At 44.9% G+C, this 24,340-nt stretch overlaps 2 protein-coding genes across 4 annotated transcripts in view; one reads left to right on the top strand and one right to left on the bottom strand.

The window, feature by feature from the left end:
• zfyve19 (zinc finger, FYVE domain containing 19) overlaps positions 1-15,404 on the bottom strand; it is a 62,370-nt gene extending 46,966 nt beyond the window's left edge. For both annotated transcript variants that reach the window (XM_068039663.1, XM_068039664.1), the window contains exon 1: positions 15,189-15,404. In XM_068039663.1, the coding sequence (XP_067895764.1) occupies positions 15,189-15,242 (54 nt within the window). In that variant the 5' untranslated portion in view covers positions 15,243-15,404. The remainder of the gene's footprint in view (positions 1-15,188) is intronic.
• A 317-nt stretch (positions 15,405-15,721) lies between these two features.
• The window catches only part of dnajc17 (DnaJ (Hsp40) homolog, subfamily C, member 17), a 197,614-nt gene continuing 188,995 nt past the window's right edge, over positions 15,722-24,340 (top strand). For both annotated transcript variants that reach the window (XM_068039660.1, XM_068039658.1), the window contains exon 1: positions 15,722-15,909. In XM_068039660.1, the coding sequence (XP_067895761.1) occupies positions 15,835-15,909 (75 nt within the window). In that variant the 5' untranslated portion in view covers positions 15,722-15,834. The remainder of the gene's footprint in view (positions 15,910-24,340) is intronic.

Raw genomic sequence — 24,340 nt, 5'->3', positions numbered from 1 at the left:
CTGAGGCAAGGGCGGCATTAAGCAATGTTATGGAGGTGGAAATAGGCGGTCTTAGTGATGGCGTGATATGTGGTAGGAAGCTCATCTCAGGGTTAAATATAACACTAAGGTTGTGAGCAGTCTGGATCAGCCTTAGGCAGTAGCCAGGGACAGGGACAGAATCAGTGGCAGGGAATGGAGTTTCTGATGGCGACAGAAGACAATAGTTTCTGTCTTCCCAGTATTTAGTTGGAGGAAATTTTTGCTCATCCAGTACTGAGACGTCGGACAAGCAGTCTGCGAATTTAGAGGCAGTGGAGAGGTCGACAGAGGTGACAGTGAGGTAGAGCTGGGTATTATCAGCATATTGTCAGGATACTTCTCTTATAAAACCAGTAATCTAACACATGGGTTGTTGACAAGTACATTTAAATGTTTTAACATACACCTTGAACAATTAAATGTGTAACTGCTGCAGTGACAAGATGCACGGATGTGATTAAAGTTTAGGATACAAATTCAAACACAGAATTCTCTCTCCCATCCCCACACAACACAGAATGTGAGGAAAGAAAGTGATGCTAATTATGTTTGTCAAGCTGGCTTGATGATAACATTGTTCAGTCAGTCATTTTTAATAGATAGGTTGTTTTCATTATGAAGTTTCTTCTCCTACTATCACACAGTACGATCCTCGACAGCAACTATCAGCACAATAATCAACCAATGAATATCATAGCTGCGCCTAACCCTGTCCTCACCTGACATCCACTGGGAATACTTTCCAGTAGGGGGTTGCTGGATAGCCATTAAGAGTGGTTGTCATGACTGATTCTGCTTCTCTATTGTTCGGATGCTGCTGCGCTCAATTGGTACCTGGGACATTCCTGGCCTACATCAGCTCAGTACCACTAATGTCAAGAGGCAATCATCGTCTATCGTACAAACATTAGTCAAAATGTACATGAAAGATTCCTTGATGTTGAATGATGTTCCATTATGCTGGACCTTAAGCCTGTTGTTGAATCCATATGTTACACATGTTACATCTGCACCAAGCTGGCACCATTTGATTTTTACATAGCAGCCAGGTCATTCAGGTGTGTACGAGAACATTACAGCACTGACCTAGAGATTCCAACTCCTGCATCACTGCATTGTATTTCTGCCAGGGTGATGTTGTTCTGCTCAACTGACCGGTATGCGACAGAGTGCTTAACTTGGGAATTTGGTAAGTGTGGGAATTTAAAGGGCTGATCGCTTTCTAAAATCTAGTCAAGTTTGCATTTAGCATTTAACAAACATTAAATTGTAGTTTCTTTCAGTCTCAGTCAGTGGTAAACAAGCTCGGCACAGTGGTTAGCACCGCAGCCTCGCAGCTCCAGGGACCCGGGTTCGATTCCGGGTACTGCCTGTGTGGAGTTTGCAAGTTCTCCCTGTGTCTGCGTGGGTTTTCTCCAGGTGCTCCGGTTTCCTCCCACAAGCCAAAAGACTTGCAGGTTGATAGGTAAATTGGCCATTATAAATTGTCACTAGGATAGGTAGGTGGTAGGGAAATATAGGAACAGGTGGGGATGTTTGGTAGGAATATGGGATTAGTGTAGGATTAGTATAAATGGGTGGTTGATGTTCGGCACAGACTCGGTGGGCCGAAGGGCCTGTTTCAGTGCTGTATCTCTAATCTAATCTAATCTACCTGCTAGTGTCAGCTGCACAGGTAGTTAATTAGATAGCTGGTTAGAACTGGTTCCCGAGTTAGCAGGGACTGACTCGGGTCTCGAGAATTAGGAACATGGGAGCGGGAGCAGGAGCAGCCATTCAGCCCATCGAGCCTGCTCCGCCATTCAATACAATCATGGCTGATCATCCACTTCAATGCCTTTTTCTCACACTATCCTCATATCTCCTTATGTCATTTGTATTTAGAAATCTGTCAATCTCTGCTTTAAACATACTCAATGACTGAGCTTCCACAGCCCTCTGGGGTAGAGAATTCCAAAGGTTCACAATCCTCTGAGTAAAGAAATTTCTCCTCATCTCTGCCCTATGTGGTTTCCCCCTTATTTTGAAATTGTGTCCCCTGGTTCTAGACTCCCAACCAGGGGAAACATCTTACCTGCATCTACCCTATCTATCCCTTTAAGTATTTTGTAGGTTTCAATAAGATCACCTCTCATTCTTCGAAACTCTAGAGAATACAGGCCCAGTTTCCCCAATTTCTCTTCATGGGACAGTCCCGCCATCCTGGGTACAAGTCTGGTGAACCTTCGTTGCACTCCCTCTATGGCAACAATATCCTTCCTAACCTAACAGGAAGAAAACTGCACACAGTACTCCAGGTGTGGTCTAACCAAGGTTCTTCACAATTGAAGCAAGACTTCACTACTCCTGTACTCAAATCCTCTTGTGATAAAGGCTAACATACCATTAGCCTTCTTAATTGCTTGCTGCACCTGCATGTTAGCTTTCAGTGACTTATTAACAAGGACACCCAGGTTCCTTTGTACATCTACACTTTCTAATCTCTTTCCATTTAAGAAATACTCTGCACATCTGGTCCTCTGCCCAAAGTGGATAACCTCGCATTTTTCCACATTATGTTCCATCTGCCACATTCTTGCCCACTCACTAAGTCTTTCCAAATCACCTTGAAGCCGCTTTGCATCTTCCCCACAACACACATTCCCACCTAGTTTTGTGTCATCCATGAACATGGAAATACTACATTTGGTCCCCACATCCAAATCATTGATATATATTGTGAATAGCTGGGGCTCAAGCATTGATCCCTGAGGTACCCCACTAGTCACAGCCTGCCAACGCAAGAACGGCTCATTTATTCCCACTCTCTGTTTTCTGCCTTTTAACCAATCCTTAATCCATGCCAGTGTATTACCTCCTATTCCACGTGCTTTAATTTTGCTAACCAATCTCCTGTCGGGGACTTTATCAAAGGCCTTTTGAAAATCCAAGTATACCACATCCACCGACTCCCCTTTATCAATTCTCTTCGTAACACCCTCAAAAAACCCCAACATGATTTCCCATTCATAAATCCTTGCTGTCTCTGCTCAATGAGATCATTATTATCCAAGTGTCCATTTATCACATCCTTTAGAACAGATTCTAGCATTTTTCCAACAACTGATGTAAGGCTAATAGGTCTGTAATTCGCTGTTTTCTCTCTCCCTCCCTTCTTAAATAGTGGGGTGAAATTTGCGACCTTCCAATCTGCAGGAACGGCTCCAGAATCTATAGAATTTTGGAAGATGATCACCAATGCATCCACTATCTCCATAGCTACCTCTTTCAACACTCTAGGATGTAGAATATTGGTCCTGGGGACTTATCAACCTTCAGCCCCATTCATTTCTCCAATACAACCTTCTTACTAATACTAATTTCCTTCAATTACTCATTTCCCCTTCATCCCTTGGACCTCTAATTCTTGGTACAGTAAAGGAGGAGGTGCTGTTCTGGTCTTTTACTGAACAAGCAGTGATTCAAGAGAGGGAGCTGGAGACAGTGAGACCTGATGCCCAGAGGCATTAATTAGGTGAGCAAGTATTTATTTTTATTTTATTTATTTTTATTTAGCGATACGGCACTGCAACAGGCCCTTCGGCCCACCGAGTCTGTGCTGACCAACAACCACCCATTTATACTAATCCTACATTAATCCTATATTTTCTACCATACCCCCACCATTCTCCTACCACCTACCTACACTAGGAGCAATTTACAATGGCCAATTTACTTATCAACCTGCAAGTCTTTGGCTGTGGGAGGAAACCGGAGCATCCGGCAAAAACCCACGTGGTCACAAGGAGAACTTGCAAACTCCACACAGGCAGTACCCAGAACTGAACCCGGGTCGCTGGAGCTGTGAGGCTGAGGTGCTAACCACTGCGCCACCCAAGTAGATGCTTGGTTAGTGAGTTTTAAGGTTTTTTTTCTTTCTAAACTGGAGCAATAGTTTAAAACAGTACTGGGGAAATTAAGTATTGGATTTAAATTTGTAGCTTAGCAAGTTAAACTGAATACAACTACAAATTATTATTCAGTGATATTTCTGAACTTGAAACTGTATTAAACAAAACACAATAGAGATGGCAGGGTAGGTGGCAGCTATAACATGTGGGTGATCCAGAGCAACCATGTCTGCAGCTGGAGGAACTTTGACTCAGAGTTGATGAACTTGAGACACTGTAATGCATTAGGGAGGAAGAAAGTTTCCTGGATACTTTGTTCCAGGAGGTAGTCACACCCCCTTAGGCTAGGGACTTCAGATTTGGGTCTGTTCTCTGGGACAGGAGGGTGTGACTGAGTGAAGTGGGTATGGGGATCCAGAATGTAGCAATTGAGGGGCTTCAGACCCTTCACTTGTCTAACAGGTTTGATGTTCTTGCAGTGTGTGTGGACAAGAGCAGAGACTGCAGGGACGATGAGCAAACTGACCACAGCACTCTGGTGCCGGGGGTGGCGGAAATAAAAAAGGTGGTAGTGGTGGTGGTAGTAGTAGTAGATACTGCTCTCTGCAGCCAAGAGTGAGAGTCCCAAAGGCTGTGTTGCCTGCCTGGTGCCAGGGTTAAGGACATCTCCTTGGGGCTGGAGTGGAACTTGGAGTGGGAGGGGAAGGATCCAGTTGTTGTGGTCCATGTAGGTACCAATGACACAGGTAGGACTAAGAGGTTCTACTGAGGGAGTATGAGAAGCTAGGGGAGAAATTATAAAGCAGAACCACAAAACGTAATTGTCTCTGCATTACTACCCGCGTCACGAGCAAATTGGCATAGGGTAAATAAGATCAGAGCTGAATGCATGGCTCAAAGAATGGTGTGGGAGAAATGGGTTTCGACTCATGGGGCATTGGCACCAGTACCGGGGAAAGACTAAACTGTATTGTTGGGATGGCCTTCACCTGAACTGCGCTGGGACCAGTGTCCTGGCTAGAGCTGTCTTCACAGTAGAAGATGTAAAAAGCATCCCAAGAAGAGCAGAAAATCAAGCGGCAAAAGGGGAGGGAGGAACTTAAAACAATTGGTACCACCAGAGGCAAAAGTACAAGGAAAACTAATGGGACTAAAGGCTAACAAGTCCTCTGGACCTGATGGTCTGCATCCTAGTGTCTTAAAAGAAGTGGCTGCAGAGATAGTGGATGCATTGGTTGTAATCTTCCAAAATTCCCTAGATCCTAGAAAGGTCCCAGTGGACAGGAAAACCGCAAATGTAACACCTCTCTGCGTGCGCAATGAAGTGGGAAACTATAGGCCAGTTAGCATAACATTTGTCATTGGGAAAATCCATTATTAAGGAAGTAGTAGCAGGACATTTAGAATACCATAATCCAATCAGGCAGAATCAATATGGTTTTATGAAAGGGAAATTGTTTGACAAACTTATTAGAGTTCTTTGAGGATATAGCAAGCAGGATGGATAAAGAGGGACCAGTTGATGAACCTGTTGGTGTGTATGTTGCATTTTCAAAAGGCATCCAATAAGGTGCCAAGTAAAAGGTTACTACACAAGACTACAACACTCATAGTGTTGGGGTAATATGTTAGCATGGATAGGATTGGCTAACTGGCAGGAAACAGAAGCTGGACAAATGTGGCATTTTCAGGTTGGCAAACTGTAACTAGTGGAGTGCCACAGTAATCCATACTAGGGCTTTAATTATTTACGTTATATTTACGTGTGGCACAGTGGTTAGCACCGCAGCCTCACAGCTCCAGGGATCCGGGTTCGATTCTGGGTACTACCTGTGCGGAGTTTGCAAGTTCTCCCTGTGTTTGCGTGGGTTTTCGCCGGGTGCTCAGTTTTCGTCCCACATCCAAAGACTTGCAGGTGATAGGTAAGTTGGCCGTTGTAAATTGCCCCTAGTGTAGGGAGGTGATAGGGAATATGGGATTACTGTAGGGTTAGTATAAATGGGTGGTTGTTGGTCGGCACAGACTCGGTGGGCCGAAGGGCCTGTTTCAGTGCTGTATCTCTAAATAAATAAAATAAATAAATGAATGACTTGGATGAAGGGTCTGAGTGTATCATCTGCAAATTTGGCTATAATATAAAGATAGTTTAGTTTAGAGATACAGCACTGAAACAGGCCCTTCGGCCCACCAAGTCTGTGCCGACCATCAACCACCCATTTATACTAATCCTACACTAATCCCATATTCCTACCACATCCCCACCTGTCCCTATATTTTCCCTACCACCTACCTATGCAAGTGGCAATTTCTAATGGCCAATTTACCTATCAACCTGCAAGTCTTTGGCATGTGGGAGGAAACCGGAGCACCTGGAGGAAACCCACGAAGACACAGGGAGAACTTGCAAACTCCACACAGGCAGTACCCAGAATTGAACCCGGGTCGCTGGACCTGTGAGGCTGCGGTGCTAACCACTGCGCCACTGAGGTAGGAAAGGAAGTTGAGGAGGACACAAAGTGCATGCAAAAATTTGGCAGATGGAGTATGTCATGCTAGGCCCCCACCTGCCAAGAATGAGGCACATTACTTTTGTCATGAACATTGATTTTAAACTGTTACTGGAGTGAGAAAATGACTTGTTAAACAGATCAGCCATGGATGGAAAAGACATTTGCATATTAACAGACTGTGCTTGTGTAGACAAAGGACCATTCCCTGACACATTCAACCTGCAATGGATGTTGATCACCAGACCATGAGGGGGTGGGGAAGCACATTAAAGGACCTGCTAGAGTGATGCTATCCACAGGGGCCAGGACTGGTTGGACCAGCTGGTCACATGACTTACTGGCTGTTCTGGGATCTTTTGAACTATCCACAGAGTTTGAACCGGGAAAGACTGTTTGCTCTCCTGTCAGCTCAGCTCCCATCTCTGTCTCACAAGCCTCTGAATTCACTGAAGACACATGAACACCAAGAGAGAAAAGTCTCCTACAGTGAACAAGGTTTAAGAATATTACTGGGCCCCAACGAAAAGTAAGATCTACCTACAATCAAGGACTCTACAGTGAGCTTGAAGAACCGTAACAAACACTCTTCAGATATTGCCTCAAACTTTTCCACGTTATTTTTTCTTCTGCTGTTTTCTGTCTCTATTTGCATGTATGTATCGCATATGCATGCTAGCGTGGGTGCATCGTGTATCTGTAGGCGTTAACCGAATTAGAGTTTAAGTTTAATAAATTTCAATTCTTCAAACCAAGAAAGCCGTCTTGTGCCGGTTTCTTTGCCTTACAATTGAAAAACAGTAAACAAGGATTCACCAAGGGGGAGCTAAAAACACGGTGTGTTTAAAATTAAACCCTGTTACGGTAAGACCAGGTGAAGGCTGAGAGGGACCCCTAGACACCTTTCTCAACGGCTCATTACAGAAACCTGGAGCTATCGCCCAGGATTTTACCCATAAACAAATGAGATGAATTTGAAGTGGGAAGCCAAACTGTTCCCAATCAAAAAAGAGCAAGATTTTAATACAGGTTTTCTTGTGGTTGTGTGCTTCAAAATTAACATGTCTGCAACTGAAGCTAGCAGCTCCCCAAGCCAGGGTGAACTAACTTGGGATAAGTTAAAAGCATTGTCTATGGAGGAGTGGAGGAAAATGGCTGAACAGTGTAGGATCACTATATGTGGCAAGGCTAGGAAGTCTGAACTCCTAAGACTAATGGCCAACCATTTATCCCTTGAATCTGAAGAATCAGAAACAGTGTTAGAAGCAGACTCTAACAAAGATACAATTGGAACAGAGGAAACTTGAATTTGAGGAAAGGGAAAGAGAGAGACGCAGGAGTGGGGAAAAAGAAAGGCTTCCAGAAGGAACGTGAAGAAAAAGAGAGAGGATGAAGAGAAAGCAAGAGAGGAGAAAGGAAGAGAGAGACAGCAGAGAGAGAGAGAGAGAGAGAGAGAGAGAAAGAACCTTCCAGAAAGAATGCGAAGAAAGAGAGCTGAAGTGGCTTGAGTTAACGAGGGGGTGACAGAGTAACCCTAGTAAAAGCATAGCCAATATGGAGAAGCGTGATTCAGGGCTGGGTACAGAATTGTTAAAACTAGCTCAACTAATTCCAAGATTCAATGAGGAGGATGTAGAAGTATTTTTGTGTCCTTTGAGAAACTGGCAAGGCAGCTAAAATGGCCAGCTGACACCTGGCCTCTTTTACTGTGAAGCAAGTGAACACGTTTATTCCCTGTTGCCAGATAAGAGTTCATCAAATTATGAACTGACAAAAAGTGCTATCCACGGGGCATATGAATTAGTACCCGAAGCCTATTGCCAAATGTTTAGAATCCTCAAGAAGCAAGCTCCTCAAACTTATCTGATGTTTGAAAGAAGTAAGCAGCTGGCTTTTGACCAGTGGCTGAGGGCTCTTAAAATACAGCTCAGCTATGAGAATCTCAGAGAAGTAATTCAGTTAGAGGAATTTAAAAACTTTCTCCCACTCTCCATACAGACACATGTAGAGCAGCAGCGGGTTCAGAGAGCCTGGTAAGTGGCCGTTCTGGTCGATGAGTTTGCTTTAATTTATAAGTCAGATTCCCAGGGGAAAACCTTTCCTAATCACCCCCACAAATCCAAAAAGGACAAAGGGTGAGAAAGTGATAGCAGCCCAAGCAGTCCTGGGAGACAAAGAAAAGCAGGAGACACTGGGTACCCTCCTCCAGCCAAAAAGGAAGGTACTGTGAGCAAGAATGAGACCCAGAGACCTGTGTGTTTCCATTGTAATAAAGCAGGGCATTTAAATGCTGACTGCTGGAACCTAAAGGGAAAACCTGTAGCGTTAATCAGGGCACACCGGTTCAATGAAGACAGGACCCTGATGGAATGCACAGCAGAACAAGCTGTGACTTTAACTGCAGTAAAAGTGAGATCCAGAAAGCTTACGGCTGCAAGTGCAGGAAAATTTAAAAGGGTTCCTGAGGGTTATCAGGGTTTTGTGTCTGAAGGGAAAGTAACCCCATACCCCTCGAGTGGTGCAAGCAAGCCCATAGTGATTCCCAGGGATAGAGGGGCCACTAGATCCTTTTTACTGGGAAAAGGCCTGACCTTTCCCCCAGAGAGTGCAGTGAACACCAGAATGGTGGTGAATGGTATTGGAGGGCAGTGCACGCCTGTCCCTGTACACCGGGTGCAACCAGAGCGTGACCTAGTTTTGAGACCGGTGACCATAGGAATTTCCCTAGTTTGCCTGCGGACGGGGTTAATCTGCTCCTATGTAATGATCTGGCGGGAGTGAAGGTGATAGCCACCAACCCCCACCCCCCGCCCCGCCCAGTAGTGAAAGAAAGACCACAGGAGGTCAGAGAGACAAGGCCGTGGCAGGAGACAGACCCCTGCGGCTTCCCTAAATGTGTAATAAATCAGACCATGATCAAACCAGCTCCTCCAGAGGAGACTGCATTGGCACTGCAGGCAGATGACCAGGTCTGTCTGTCTGAGACTTTCTTTGGAAAGTTTGGAGACCCAGGGAATGAATTAAATGGATTTTCCCTAGGTGAGGCTCAGCAAGCCGACCCAGTATTGAGAGAGTTCGCACAGGCTGCTCGGTCTGAAAGTGAAGCAGAGGGAGTCCCTTATTGCTATTATTTAAAGAATGAAGTACTGATGAGGAAATGGAGTTCTCCTCACAGACCTGAGAGCAAGGGGTGGAAAGTAATTCACCAGTTAGTGGTGCCACAGGGGTACCGGAGAGAAATATTAAGAAGGGCCCACGAGACTATAGTGGCTTTACATGCCAGTATACGAAAGACCAAAGCCTGCATAAGACAGCAGTTTGACTGGCCAAAACTCCACAAAAGTGTGGTGGAGTACTTCAGGAGTTGCCACGTGTGCCAGGTTGAGGGGAAACCTGCACCCCCAAGTTCTGTATCGGTGTTAGGAGGACCCTCCAGCAGAGGGCTGGTGAACTGTAAGGTACCTCCGCCGAGAACAAAAGAGGACAGGCAGGCACAAGGCTAGCAAAAGTTTAGAAAGGGAAGCAGAAAAAGTGACCAAGGGGGCAGGTTAAAGGAAGTCCAGGAGGAATCCCGGATGAAAACCCTTACTGTCCGGTCAGCCAACCCCGAAAAATGTGAAAGGTCAGACACCACATCCTCCTACGTAAATACAGAAACTAGAAGCACCCCACCAGAGTTGCTAACAGCATTTGCAGAAAACTGCAGACTCAAAGGAAGACCTCTAGGGGGCAGAGAAACCGTGAGGGGAATGCCTCACCTAGTCAAAGTGCCACAGGGAGTGGAATAGAGTCTGCACAAATACCTACAGGCAGGAGTGTCCCAGAGGACAAAGGGGAGATTAGCAAAGAACCCTCCCCCACTGTCAGAAAAAAAGCAAACCACACATCCCCTAAATCAAAAGGCGTTGCACGACTCAACAAAGCACTGAAAGAGTTCAGGATAGACCCACCCACTACTGACTCTCCTGAGGAAACAAAATCCAGTTTAGGGCGAATTAAATCTAACCCAATCCCCCCACCCCCTTTTCAGACCTCAACAGGAACAAAGACCCTAGGCAGCCATGGAAATGGTCATACGGAAGAGAAACTTCCCGAAAAAAGAACCACATGTTTATTGGGATGCCAATAAAGAGATGATTTTAATAAGTTTTAGGATTTGTGAATGAATGAGAGAAATGCATGTTTTTTTTTCTGTGTCTTATATTTTCTCCTTTTAATGAAATGCGCTTTTCATTCCACTGGGTGTGGCGGTGTCATGCTTGGCACATTAATTTTGTCATGAACATTGATTTTAAACTTGCTGGAGCGAGAAAATGATTTGTTAAATGGATCAGCCGTGGATGGAAAAGACATTTGCATATTAACAGATGGTGCTTGTGCAGACAATGAACCATTCCCAGACATATTCAACCCACAATGGATGTTGATCACCAGACGGTGAGGGGGTGGGGAAGCGCATTCCAGGGCCTGCTGGGGTGATGCAATCCACAGGGGCCAGGACTGGTTGGACCAGCTGGTCACATGACTAACTGGCTGTTCCAGGGGTCTTTTGAACTAGCCAAGACTGTTTGTTCCTGGACTGAGAAGATCTCTCCTGTCTGCTCCCATCTCTTTCTCACAAGCCTCTGAATCCACTGAAGAGACATGAACCCCAAAAGAGAAAAGTCTCCTGTAGCGAACAAGGTTTAAGAAGAATACTGGTCCCCAATGAAAAGCAAGATCTACCTACAATCAAGGATTCCACAGTGAGCTCAAAGAACTGTAACAAACACTCTTCAGATAGAGCCCTTTCCTCTCCTGAGTGGCGTGAAACAGGGCTGTGTTCTCGCACCCACACTTTTTGGGATTTTCTTCTCCCTGCTGCTTTCACATGCGTTCAAGTCCTCTGAAGAAGGAATTTTCCTCCACACAAGATCAGGGGGCAGGTTGTTCAACCTTGCCCATCTAAGAGCGAAGTCCAAAGTACGGAACGTCCTCATCAGGGAACTCCTCTTTGCTGACGATGCTGCTTTAACATCTCACACTGAAGAGTGCCTGCAGAGTCTCATCGACAGGTTTGCGGCTGCCTGCAATGAATTTGGCCTAACCATCAGCCTCAAGAAAACGAACATTATGGGGCAGGATGTCAGAAATGCTCCATCCATCAATATTGGCGACCACGCTCTGGAAGTGGTTCAAGAGTTCACCTACCTAAACTCAACTATCACCAGTAACCTGTCTCTAGATGCAGAAATCAACAAGCGCATGAGAAAGGCTTCCACTGCTATGTCCAGATTGGCCAAGAGAGTGTGGGAAAATGGCACACTGACACGGAACACAAAAGTCCGAGTGTATCAGGCCTGTGTCCTCAGTACCTTGCTCTATGGGAGCGAGGCCTGGACAACGTATGTCAGCCAAGAGCGACGTCTCAATTCATTCCATCTTCGCTGCCTCCGGAGAATACTTGGCATCAGGTGGCAGGACCGTATCTCCAACACAGAAGTCCTCGAGGCGGCCAACATCCCCAGCTTGTACACACTACTGAGTCAGCGGCGCTTGAGATGGCTTGGCCATGTGAGCCGCATGGAAGATGGCAGGATCCCCAAAGACACATTGTACAGCGAGCTCGCCACTGGTATCAGACCCACCGGCCGTCCATGTCTCCGCTATAAAGACGTCTGCAAACGCGACATGAAATCCTGTGACATTGATCACAAGTCGTGGGAGTCAGTTGCCAGCGTTCGCCAGAGCTGGCGGGCAGCCATAAAGACGGGGCTAAAATGTGGCGAGTCGAAGAGACTTAGTAGTTGGCAGGAAAAAAGACAGAGGCGTAAGGGGAGAGCCAACTGTGCAACAGCTCCGACAAACAAATTTCTCTGCAGCACCTGTGGAAAAGCCTGTCACTCTAGAATTGGCCTTTATAGCCACTCCAGGCGCTGCTTCACAAACCACTGACCACCTCCAGGTGCGTATCCATTGTCTCTCGAGATAAGGAGGCCCAAAAGAAAAAAGAACCTACAATCAAGGATTCCACAGTGAGCTCGAAGAACTGTAACAAACACTCTTCTGATATTGCCTCAAACCTTTCCACGTTATTTTTTCTTCTGCTCTTTTCTGTCTCTATTTGCATGTATGTATCGCGTATGCATGTTAGCGTGGGTGCATCGTGTATCCGTAGGTGTCAACTGAATTAGAGGGGCTGGCAGGAAAGTGTATTTAAGGCCAGATCAGCCATTATCTTACTGAATGGCACAGCAGGCTCAAGGGGCTGAATGGCCTACTCCTGCTCCTATTTCTTGTGTAGTAGGGTGATGTTGACAACTGTTATACTGATATGGCATGTGATCAGGAGGTTTACTGCACAGAGTGCCTGACCTTGCCCTACACTCAGGGTCACTAAGCACAGATTCAGTGCTCATTTTGGGAGACTGTGGAGTCGAGTGGGTAAAAGAGATGGAAACCAAACAGAAATACAAAGTAATACTGGAACATTTATGGGAAAATTCACCAGCTGAGCCCTGAACACAGGAAGCATATGCCACAGAGCAGCCAAAAACCTGCAGGGTGGGTGAAATGTGGCTATCAACCTTTGTCTCAACACTGACCCCTGGGGAACCCCATTGTATACCTTCCACAAGCCTGAAAAAAAAAACTCTTCACAACTTCTGTTTCTTGTCACTCAGCCAATTTGCTGCCACTGCCCCCCCATGGGCTCTAATTTTGCTGACAAGCCTGTTAGTGGCACTTTATCAAATGTCTTTTGGAAGTCCAAGTACACCACATCAATCCTCTCTGTTATCTCATTAAAAACTCAAGCAAGTCAGTTAAACAGAATTTGCCCTTAACAAATGATGGCTTTCCTTTACAAATCCCCATTTGTCCAAATGACTATGAGTAATGTCCCAAATTATCGTTTTGTGAGATTCAACCAAGTTCTTTTCTCGGTCAGATTTAGAAAAGATTCGCGATCAAACAGGGCACATGCAAAAGATACAAATATCCAGTTCAGGGATACTGTTAGTCTGGGTTATGCCTGCATAAAGTTAGAGAGTAGAGAGCCTTGAACACAATTCGCCAGGAATATCTATGACAAGACAGTTGACCTGTAATAAGTACATAACATGCAAAGCACTATTTACTAAGAGAAATAAAGATTATACTGGGTTTTTAAAATCTTGATTGAACCATAGGGAGGAGAAAAATTTTGAAGGATAAATCCTCCCTTCTGCTGGTGCACACCACTACCTTGTATAAGTCGGCATTGTGGAAGCCATCAGAGCTGAGGCCAATTCCAATCCTGTCCACAGCCAATGTGTATACTTGTGCACTTTCCAATCGGGGTGACCAGATCGGGAGTAATAAACACTGGGTGTTTTTTTTCCCTCTCTCTGAAGTCAGTTGCAATGACCCAGCTGCTACAACTGAAATAAACTATCTCAGCATCAAAGCTGACATTTTCTAGTCATTATTCTTCAGTACTGGACTGAGTATTTAATAAATAACTAATATTCCCATATATTTATCACCTGAATGCAATGGAAATCTCATCCCTTCCATGGGATATCAAATTCTTCATCTCACTGAATGAACCACAGTCATTGTTTTCTGCTTCTGTGTCAACTCTTCCTTCCCTTCTCTGGCCAATTATTCAAGCTATGTGAAATCTCGATGCACTGTTTAACCCACAGGTAAACTTTAAACTCCATTATTCATCAAGACTGCTGGCTTCCACCTCCATCCTTATGATAACCCCCATCTGACGGTTTTTGCCACCTCTGGACTCCAATACTCTAATATATTCTGTCAACTTCACAATCACCATAAACGCCAACATCCAAAACTTAACCGCGTACATTTTGGTCCACATGCACATCCACCTTCATCCTCTGATGACCTTGTATCCCAATGCATTGAATTTAAAATCTTTATTCTCATTTCACCAAATTCAACAACGATGAACATTTATATAATGCTTTTACATAGTAGAATAGAATAGAATCATACTGCACAAAAGGAGGCCATTCACCCATCATGCCTGCACTGGCTCTTTGCAAGAGCTATCCAATTAGTCCCATTCCCCTTCGCCCTGCAAAGTTTTCTGCCACCTGCATCACCAAGTATCTCCATTTATTTTGCTGAGATCTGATGCAAAGCCATCTCATTCTGGCTAAGTATGCTATGGACTGCCAGTATGCCAGTAATGTGTTTCCCCAAAGGTCAGGCTGCAATGGACTGGTGAAAAGGCTGGTTTCATTCTGTGTTTCATACTCAGATGAAGGGAAATAAAATGTGAAATGGTCTCACCCCACCTCTATGATCTTCCCTAGCATTATAACCCATTTCGTGTCCTCCTTTTGATCAATTCTGGCCTTTTTTTGCATCCAGTTCTACTATTGATCCCTCCATTGGTGGCACAGCACATCTTAGGGTCCCGGATCCCCAACCTTTTCCCCATTTAATAAAAACAACCCTTTTCAAAACCAATCTTCTCAACCAAGACTACCTCTCCAATACTTTCTATAAAGAACTGCGACGTTTTCCACTTTAATGCACGACATAAATACAAGTTATGGCCTTTTAATTCTATCAACTAGAAAACTGACTATTTGTTAATTGGATAAATGCAATGATTCCATAATGTTTTGCGCAGAGTTTAATTGGAGGTAGATAGATAGAGAGGGAACACAGACCAGCAGTTCGAAGCACTAATAACCATGACAGTGAGATGCTGTGGTGAAGTTTCAGACAGACAAAAGGGCTCTGGGTTTGTATCGGGGAACCATGAACTTGCCTCTTTCCTCAGCAACGTGAATTTGGACGCGCAGCCGTAACATCTTCCAGCCATCTTCAGTCAGCGTTGCTGTACACCTCTCAGAAATAATATACAAAAACAAAGAACCTGACTACTTTGGGTCAATTTACTCCCACTGCGAACCTCCGACATTACATATCATCAGTTTACATTGATTAGCGAACTCAGCCGTCCCCAGAGCCACTGACCGGAAAGAGTCTTCGTCTCCTGATGCAAGCCGGGACATGTAGTCATTTCCCCCCGCAGCAGGCGCGCAAAGTTTCAAGAGATGGAGCCTCGCGGACTACAAATTCCAGGGCGCATCGCAGCCCTTTGCAGGCACGCGATCGCCGTGACACTGATTCCTGATGGACTACAAATCCCAGTGTGCATCGCGGATGCACTGATGCTTGCCGGGAGTTGTTGTCTTTTCTGGTACAAGGGGCAGCAGAGTGAGCGGAGAAATGGAGCCTCAGGAACTACAATCTCAAGAGCCCTTGCGGCTCGCTGCGCCTGCGTGTTTGAGGGTCGGCGTGAGAAGTGGAATGTAAATGTGGAGGCCCGAGCTCTGCCTGCAGTCAGGGCGGAAAGAAGGGCCAGAATCTGGTACCTGGGGCTCTGTTACCCCTAGTTACTGTGGGATAAGATGGCAGCGAAAGAAATCCTGCAGTTAGACCTCTACTCGCTGCTGGAAGTCGGTGAGGATGCCACTGGCAAAGAGGTAAACAAATGTCTGTTAATGGTTTGAAATCCCCGCCAGCTCCAGGCACTGATTCTGAAGCCGGGTCTTGTGCTGCCTGTCAGGAGGCAGCATTAACAACTGAGTCCATTGTTGTAGCTTTTGCCGGTGGGCATCGCAGGACATAGTCTGACTCATAAACAATCAAAGTGAAGCTCCCATTTCATTTTGAAATTTGTATTTAGTTGCCGGGTGACATGCCCTGTTTTCGTGTTGAACTGCTCGTGGAAGACATTTATAGAGATATTTTACTCTGATAGCGTCTTTTGAGTTTTCACTGACGCCAGCAAAATACAACCATCATAATATATCATCCGCCATATGTTTCTGTTTCCTTCTCAATTTAAAACCAAAGTGCTGGCTATCCACAGCAGGTTCCTCAGCATTTGTAAAGAGAAATGGCAGGTTATTTTTCCAGGTATAGATCCATTGTCAAGATTGAAAACTTAAGATGAGCAACTACAGGCCAGTCAAGTTTAAGCTTGGTGGTGGGAAAGCTTTTAGAAATGATTTTCCAGGATAAAATTAAGTCACTTGCCCAAATGATTTATGCTGGCATGTTTAACTAACTTGATTAAGTTTTTCAATGGGGTAACAGAGAGAGGGTTGATGAGGGTAATGTAGTTGATGTGTGTATGGACTTCCAAAAGACATTTGATAAAATGCCATATAATAGGCTTTTTAGCAAAGTTGAAGCCCATGAAATAAAAGGAACAGTAACAGCATACAAAGTTGGCTGAGTGACAGGAAACAGAGAATAGCGGTGAAAGGTTGTTTTACGGACTGGAGGAAGGTATATAGTGGGGTTCCCCAGAGATTGATACTAGGACACCTGCTTTTCTTGATTATATATTAATGACTTGGACTTGGGTGTACAAGACGCAATTTTGAAATTTGCAGATGATGCACAACGTGGAAGTATAGTGAGTTGTGAGGAGGATAGTGATAGACTTCAAGTGGACATAAACAGGCTTATGGAATGGGTGGACAAATGGCAGTTGAAATTTAATGCAGAGAAGTGCGCAGTAAGACATTTTGGCAAGAAGAAGAAGCAGGAAGGGCAATTTAAACTGAAGGGGGCAGTTCCAAAGGGGGTGCAGGAACAGCAAGACCTGGGGATATACATGTACAGATCATTGAAGGTGGCAGGGCATGTTGTGAAAGTGGTCCTTGTGAACCACCAACCCATCTCTAATCCCTCTTTGCTCTCAAGGTCTTGTACATGTTGCAGCTTCAAATCCGTGCCCATCTTTCCTGCAACTCCATATTTGAATTACTGTAATCAAGTTTCTGTCCCTGCCACAGCACAGAAATGACCCTAATCAAAGTTACAAGTGAGTACTTTTGTGACTGTGATGCATTATTCTTCCATATTCTTCTTGACACCTCTGCAGCATCTGATGTGGCCAACCACAACAATCTCTTCCAGCGCCCCTCCTGCTGTGTGGGATTGCTCTCATGGTTCTATTCTTGTCAATCCAGTCATAGACAGACAAACACCAGGCAATGGCTTCTCTTTCTCACCCTGCTATTCCTCATCTGCCTAGGCAACATCATCTAAAATCATGCCATCAGTTTCCACATGTACACTGACAGCACCCAGCTCTGCCGCTATACCACCTCTTTTCCTTCCGCTGTCTCTGCGTTGTCAGCCTTTTTGTTCGACATTCAGTCCTGGATGAGCTGAAAGTTCCAACAATTACTCATTGGGAAGACCTAAACCATTGTCTTTGGTTCCCCACCACAAATTCCAATCCCTTACCATAGATTCCATCCTCCTGCCAGGATAGAGTCTCAGGCTGAATTAGACTGTTCGCAACCTCAGTGCCTAATTTGACCTAGAGCTGAGCTTCTAACCCCATATCTTCTCGATCACCAAGACTTCCCACTTCCATCTCCGTAACCTCGTTTGTCTCCGCTCCTAGCTCAGCCCATTTGCTCTGAAACACTCATTCATGCCTTTTCTTTTTAATCTCCAGACTTGACTGTTCCAATGTTGTATTGACCAGCCAGCCATCTTCCATAAATCTGAGCTCATCCGGTACTCTGTTGCCCATATCCTGACTTGCACCTTGGCTTAGGTCTTCCCAATATTTAGTTGGAAGAAATCTCTGCTCATCTGGATGTTGGATAAGCAGCGTGAGAGGTCAAAGTAATGGTGGTGAGGCAGGGCTGGGTACCATAAGTGTATGTATGGAGTATGACCTGCTTTTGGATGATGTTGCCAAGGGACAGCATATTGATGACGAATAAGGGGGCCAAGTATGGATCCTTGGGAGACTTCAGATTTAACAGTGCGGGAATGGGAAGAGAAGCCATTGCAAGCGTTTCTCTGGCCACTACTGGATAGATGGGAAAGGAACCAGCGATCCCACCCAGTTGGGCAATGGAAGAGAGCAATTGGAGGAGGATGGTACAGTCAATTGTGTCAATGGCTGCAGACTGGTTAGAAAGTGCAATTTGCTACTGCATAGAATGGTTGAGGCAAATAATATGGATGCATTTAAGGGAAAGCTACATAAATACCATGAGGGTGAAAGGAGTAGAAGGATATGCTGCTTGGGTGTGATAAATTTAAATAGAGTTGGATGCTTGTGCGGAGCATAAACACCAGACAAATAGCCTGTTTCTGTTGTTAAGACGCTTGTGTCACAACAGAATAGGTTTAGTAATGTAAGCATACCATGTACTTTTGGTACGGTAATGTCGTGGTTATATTACTGGACTCATATTTCAAGGAATGCGAGTTCAAATTCTACCATGATGGTTTGAGAATTTGAATTCTGTTTTCTGTTTTAAAAATCTTGAATTAAAAATCTGGTATTGGTAAAGGTGGCTAGGAAGCTGTTAGATTGTTGTAAAACCCAACTCGTTCACATGCACTTTAGAGAAGTGAAGCTCTTGTCCTTACTTGTTCTCCAGTCCCACATCAATGCAGTTACTCGGAACCTTTGAAGTGGCTTAGCAAGCCATTCAGTTGTATCATATTGCCTCAGGGCAACTAGGGATGGACAATAAATGCTGAAATTGCCAGCAATGCCCACATCTTGAGAATGAGTATAGCAAAATACCTGCTGCAAGGTAGTGTGGTAACCTAGTGCAATGCTTCATTAGTATATGGCTCTTCACCTGGAATGTGTTGTATTAGTAAACACAATGCTGGCATAACGTGGTGCTGATGGCAGGCAAGGCAGGGAGCCAGTGAATGAGGATTGCAGTGAAGGATGAATACATGAATTTTTTGGACCGAATCGACTTGAATTTTTTTTTTTCATTTATGGGATATGGATGTAGCTGGCAAGGCCAGCATTTATTGCCCATCCCTAACTGCCCTCAAGAAGGTGGGCTTGAACTGCTGCAGTCCAAGTGCTGTTGGGTAGGAAGTTCCAGGATTTGACCCAGCGACAGTGAAGGAACAGTGATATATCTCCAAGTCAAGATGGTGTGTGACTTGGAGGGGAACTTGGAAATGGTGGCGTTCTCATGTAGTTGCTGCCCTCGTCCTTCCAGGTAGTAGAGATTGCAAGATTGTGAGTTGCTGTCAAAGGAGCCATGATAAGTTGCTGCAGTGCGTCTTTTACATGGTAAACACTGCAGCCACTGTGCACCGGTGGTAGAGGGAGTGAATGTTTAAGGTGGTGGATGGGGTGCCAGTCAAGTGGGCTGCTTTGTCTTGGATGTTATTGAGCTTCTTGAGTGTTGTTGGAGCTGCACCCATCCAGGCAAGTGAAGAGTATTCCTTAACATTCTTGATGGTGGACAGGCTTTGGGGAGTCGACAAGTGAGTCACTCACCGCAGAATTCCCAATCTCTGACCTGCTCTTGTAGCCACAGTATTTATGTGTCTGGTCCAGTTAAGTTTCCTGTCAATGGTGACCCTCAGGATGTTGATCGTGGGGAATTCAGTGATGGTAATGCTGTTGAATATCACGGGGAGAAGATTAGATTCTCTCTCGTTGGCGATGGTCATTGCCTGGTACTTGTATGGCATGCATGGTACTTGCCACTTATCAGCCCAAGTCTGAATATTGTCCAGCTTTTGCTACATGCAGGCACAGATTGCTTCAGTACCTGAGGAGTTGCGAATGGTGTTGAGCACTGCAAACATCCTCACTTCTGACCTAATGATGGAGGGAAGGTCATTGATGAGTGAGTTGAAGATGGTTGGGCACTACCCTAAGGAACTCCTGCAGTGATGTCCTGGGGTTGAGATGATTGGCCTCCAACAACTGGAACCATCTGCCTTTGTGCTAGGTATGACTCCAGCTAGTGGCGTGTTTTCTCCCCTGATTCCCATTGATGTCAGTTTTACTTGGGCTCCTTGATGCCACACTCAGTGAAATGGTGCCTTGATGTCAAGGGCAGTCACTCTCACCTCGCCTCTGGAGTTTCAGTTCTTTTTTTATCCATGTTTGGACCAATTCTGTAACGAGGTCTGGAACCGAGTGGTCCTGGTGGAACCCAAACTGCGTATCAGTGAGCAGGTTATTGATGAGTACTGTAGAAAAACAAGCAACAGTATCATTATAGTTTCTGTCCTTCCAAACTTGGGTTTGGAGAGTGTACTAACATCAGGGTGAAGTACATACATCTACGTACACTGACTCAACCATGCTCACTCAGCCTGAGCTAGTTTATGCCTTCTCGTTGACCCTGGGCTGAACATTCTGCCACCTCGATTGTCATCTTCCAGGTCAAAAACTCTGCCTGATTCTGTCACTATCTCCCCTGCTGAAACCCTCTTCAAACGTTCCCCAACCCAAGAATTGATTTCTCCAGCATTTCCATGGCATCCTCTTTGCCTTCATAATCTCCAACAATACCTGAACTCTGGATAGGTCCTTTCCCAAACACAGCCCCGCTATTTTTAGTTTAGTTTAGAGATACAGCACTGAAACAGGCCCTTCGGCCCACCGAGTCTGTACCGACCATCAACCACCCATGTATGCTAATCCTACACTAATTCCATGTTCCTACCACATCCCCACCTGTCCCGATATTTCCCTTCCACCTACCTATACCAGGAGCAATTTATAATGGCCAATTTACCTATCAACCTGCAAGTCTTTGGCATGTAGGAGGAAACCGGTGCACCCGGAGGAAACCCACACAGACACAGGGAGAACTTGCAAACTCCACACAGGCAGTACCCGGAATTGAACCCGGGTCGCTGGAGCTGTGAGGCTGCGGTGCTAACCACTGTGCCGCCCTAATGCTGCCCTAGTGCCCAGATGCACAGAAAATCAACATCCAAGCATCGGCCATCTCAATATTGCGACTACCTTCAGTCACTCTAATCTATCTTCCCAGGTCCAACCCTGGCATTCTCATTCAACCTGCTGACAACGGAGATACTGTTATTGTTTGGTTAAAAAGACCTTTATCCTGCAGCGGATGAATGCCAACTGTCTGACATCTCCTCCTAAAGCACCACCCCTCCCATCCCCCACCACCCCCATCTCACTGAGACCATGACTACACTGCTGAATGTCCAACACCAAGGCGTTTTTTTCTGTACTATAAGGGCCTGAAAGGGTTCATGTTTGAGACAGAGTTAACCCCTCCCCCCACTGCCGATGATGATGTAATAATCACATGGGGATTGGGCTGAGGAAAAAGCTAGAAGCAGCATGAGGTGTGCAGTGTGGAGAGTGTAAATGGTTCCTTAGCCCTACAATGACTCCGAGACCTTTGTGACCAACACTTGATCTACGCGACAGCAATACACAACATGATGGCAGTGGCAAACAATGGAAAAATTTAAAGAAAAATACTTGCCCAGTACAGGTAGTGCCAGAAAACTACTTATCTGCAGAAGAGGCTGTGATTGCTTCGGAGCTGCTCTGTAGCCAAAGGACGACACGGACAGCCAGTGAGTCAGCGCACCATGCATCACAGAAGCATGGTGGCCTGCAGAAGAATCCAGGTCCAGTCATCAAACGGTAAAAAAACCCTTTTAAAAAGGGTGAAGTAATTTTCCAACAGTGCACTGTGCAGAGAAAGAACAAATCCTTTACTCAGGCTGTCTGCGAGGGCAAAGAGCGGGAAATCCCTGAAAAGCGCAGGAACGCTGCCATTAAAGCAACAAGCCTTAAAAAAAAAAAAAATTCTTACAGAAAGGGGAACACCCTAAAAAAAAAAAGTCTAGCAAAGAATGGATTCGAAATATGCCATGTCTGAAAGCTTCCAGAATTGGGAAGGACCCCATCAGATGCAGAATTGGTCAACGTGGAGAAACATATTTCTAAGATTTAGAATAGCCTCTCAGCTACACTAAATCAGAGGCTGAGCCAGTTAATATTCTATTATACTCCATGGGTGCCATTGCTGATGACGTGATCGTAGGGAAAGGCAGAAATGAGGCTTCAGACAAATTTGAAAATATGTCACAAGCATTCGACAAATATTTTAGTTTGAGAAGTAATAAGATCCTGGAAAGAGCAAAGTTTAATGAGGAATTCCAGAAGGTAGGTGAATCTGTGGATGCTTTCATTAATGATTTGTACAGATTGGCTGACGGCTGCGAGTACAGAGAACTGAAGTCTGAGTTGATCAGGGACCGAATAGTAATGGGAATAGCTGACAAGTCCTTATCCGATCTCTTGCAGTCAAAAGATGACCTCAGACTTAAGAAAGTGATTCAGATGGTGTGACAGGCAGAGGTCCGAAGACAAAACTCAGCCATTCTGCAGCCTGAAGGGAGACCTTTGGATTAGAAACTATTTGATGACGGTTTAGTTTCTGAAGCACATGATGGAAAAGCAATCTCCAGATACAAAGGTACACACTGGTGAGAGGGTGCAACACACCGTGAAACCATGCCAGCGCTGTGGAGACAAAAAACCCACTGATGTGATCAGTGTCCTGCTAGTAAAGAAGAATGCTTTAATTGCAAAAAGACAGGCCGTTTCGGAAAGATGTGCTAGAACTAGACCTCTTCTCTCAAATTTAGAAAACAAAAGCCTCTCACACACGCACTAGTGAATGAAGTGGAACAACCTCCAGTGGAAGATAAACCAGGAGACTTCCTAGGGGACATAAATGACCACAATCAAGGATTTTGGATGGCAGACATCGATATCAATGGACATATTACTAATTTCAAATTGGACATAGGTGCAAGTGTCACAATTCAGTCAGACCAAGAGCCATGATTGACGAGACATTGCTTACAACCAGCGGACACATAGTTGCAAGGTCCAGGAGGGATCCAACTGAAGGTCTAGGGTAAGCTTCAAGCATCTCTCCAATATAAAGGAAGACAGATTATGGAAGGGCTGAAAGGACACTTGAAATATTATTTGAAAACCACCTGTGACATGGGCTCAGTAAACAAAACACTTGGTGACTTGGGGGAAAAATGGTTACAGAGAAGCCACAAGTCAAGGTTTATGGAGGTCAGATGGTCGACTCTCTGTTTGGGGTTTGGACATTGTTTTCAGTTTAGTTGGGGTGTGAACTGTTTGAAGACAGTTGGTGTTTTCCTGCCAAGGAAAAAGAAACCACCCAGCTCACCACCTTCTCTACCTCTTTGAAGAAATCCTGCGAAAATCCAGTGCGGGAGAGCTAAAATCCCTGGTGCTGCATAGCTCTTGAGAAGCTGAGAAAAATCCTGCAATTTAAGTGTGTGCTGGTGGAAAAAACCCCCGATGCTACATTTCTCCTGGAAAGCCTGTGACAATAATTCTCGACATCTCCAGAACGGACTGCTTCTGAAACGATCCCAGTGACCCGTCTCGGTATACCCGGACGCCAGACCGAAAAAAAGGACAACTGACTTCCTTCCATATCTTTTTTTCATAAAGAATTAGCAAGTATTTGGCCAAAGTAGTTTTTTGTCTTTTTTGTAACAATCCTCTGCAGAAAGAATTTCTGTATTTTTTTCCTGTGTATATGTGTGAGTGTAATTGGGGAATTTAAAAAGGGAACTTTCATTTCAAACTGTGTGTTAAAGCTTTGCTTCGTTACTGGTTAAGTCTTGTTTTGTAATAAACTGATAGTTTTGTTGTATTTTATTCTGGGATAAAAAAAATAGTGTATGATTGGCTGTACCGGTAATCGGGTAAATATTTGGATATATGTTGTGACCTGTGGAGAAGTGGAACTAGAAAAGACTACACTCCTCCAGCCTCAGTTCTAACAATATCAATACTGCATACCGTGTTGGCCTCAAGAACGTCCTAGTGGTAAGATCATGAAACCTTTCCACAAATTCAGAAAGCACTTCACAATCATCAGTGATTTGCTGGTGTATAATGACAAACTAGTCATTCCGAGTTCATTCAAATCGGATATCTTGGAACGTCTACATCAGGACCACATAGGCGTAATGAAGTGCAAAGCAAGGGCTCACTCACTCGTGTGGAGGCCAGGAATATCCAAAGACATAAACATTTTCCTTAACTGCCAAGTA

This window comes from Heterodontus francisci, chromosome 9 (assembly GCF_036365525.1).
Source record: "Heterodontus francisci isolate sHetFra1 chromosome 9, sHetFra1.hap1, whole genome shotgun sequence".
NCBI lineage: Eukaryota > Metazoa > Chordata > Chondrichthyes > Heterodontiformes > Heterodontidae > Heterodontus > Heterodontus francisci.
This window is presented reverse-complemented; position numbering and strand designations above follow the sequence as displayed.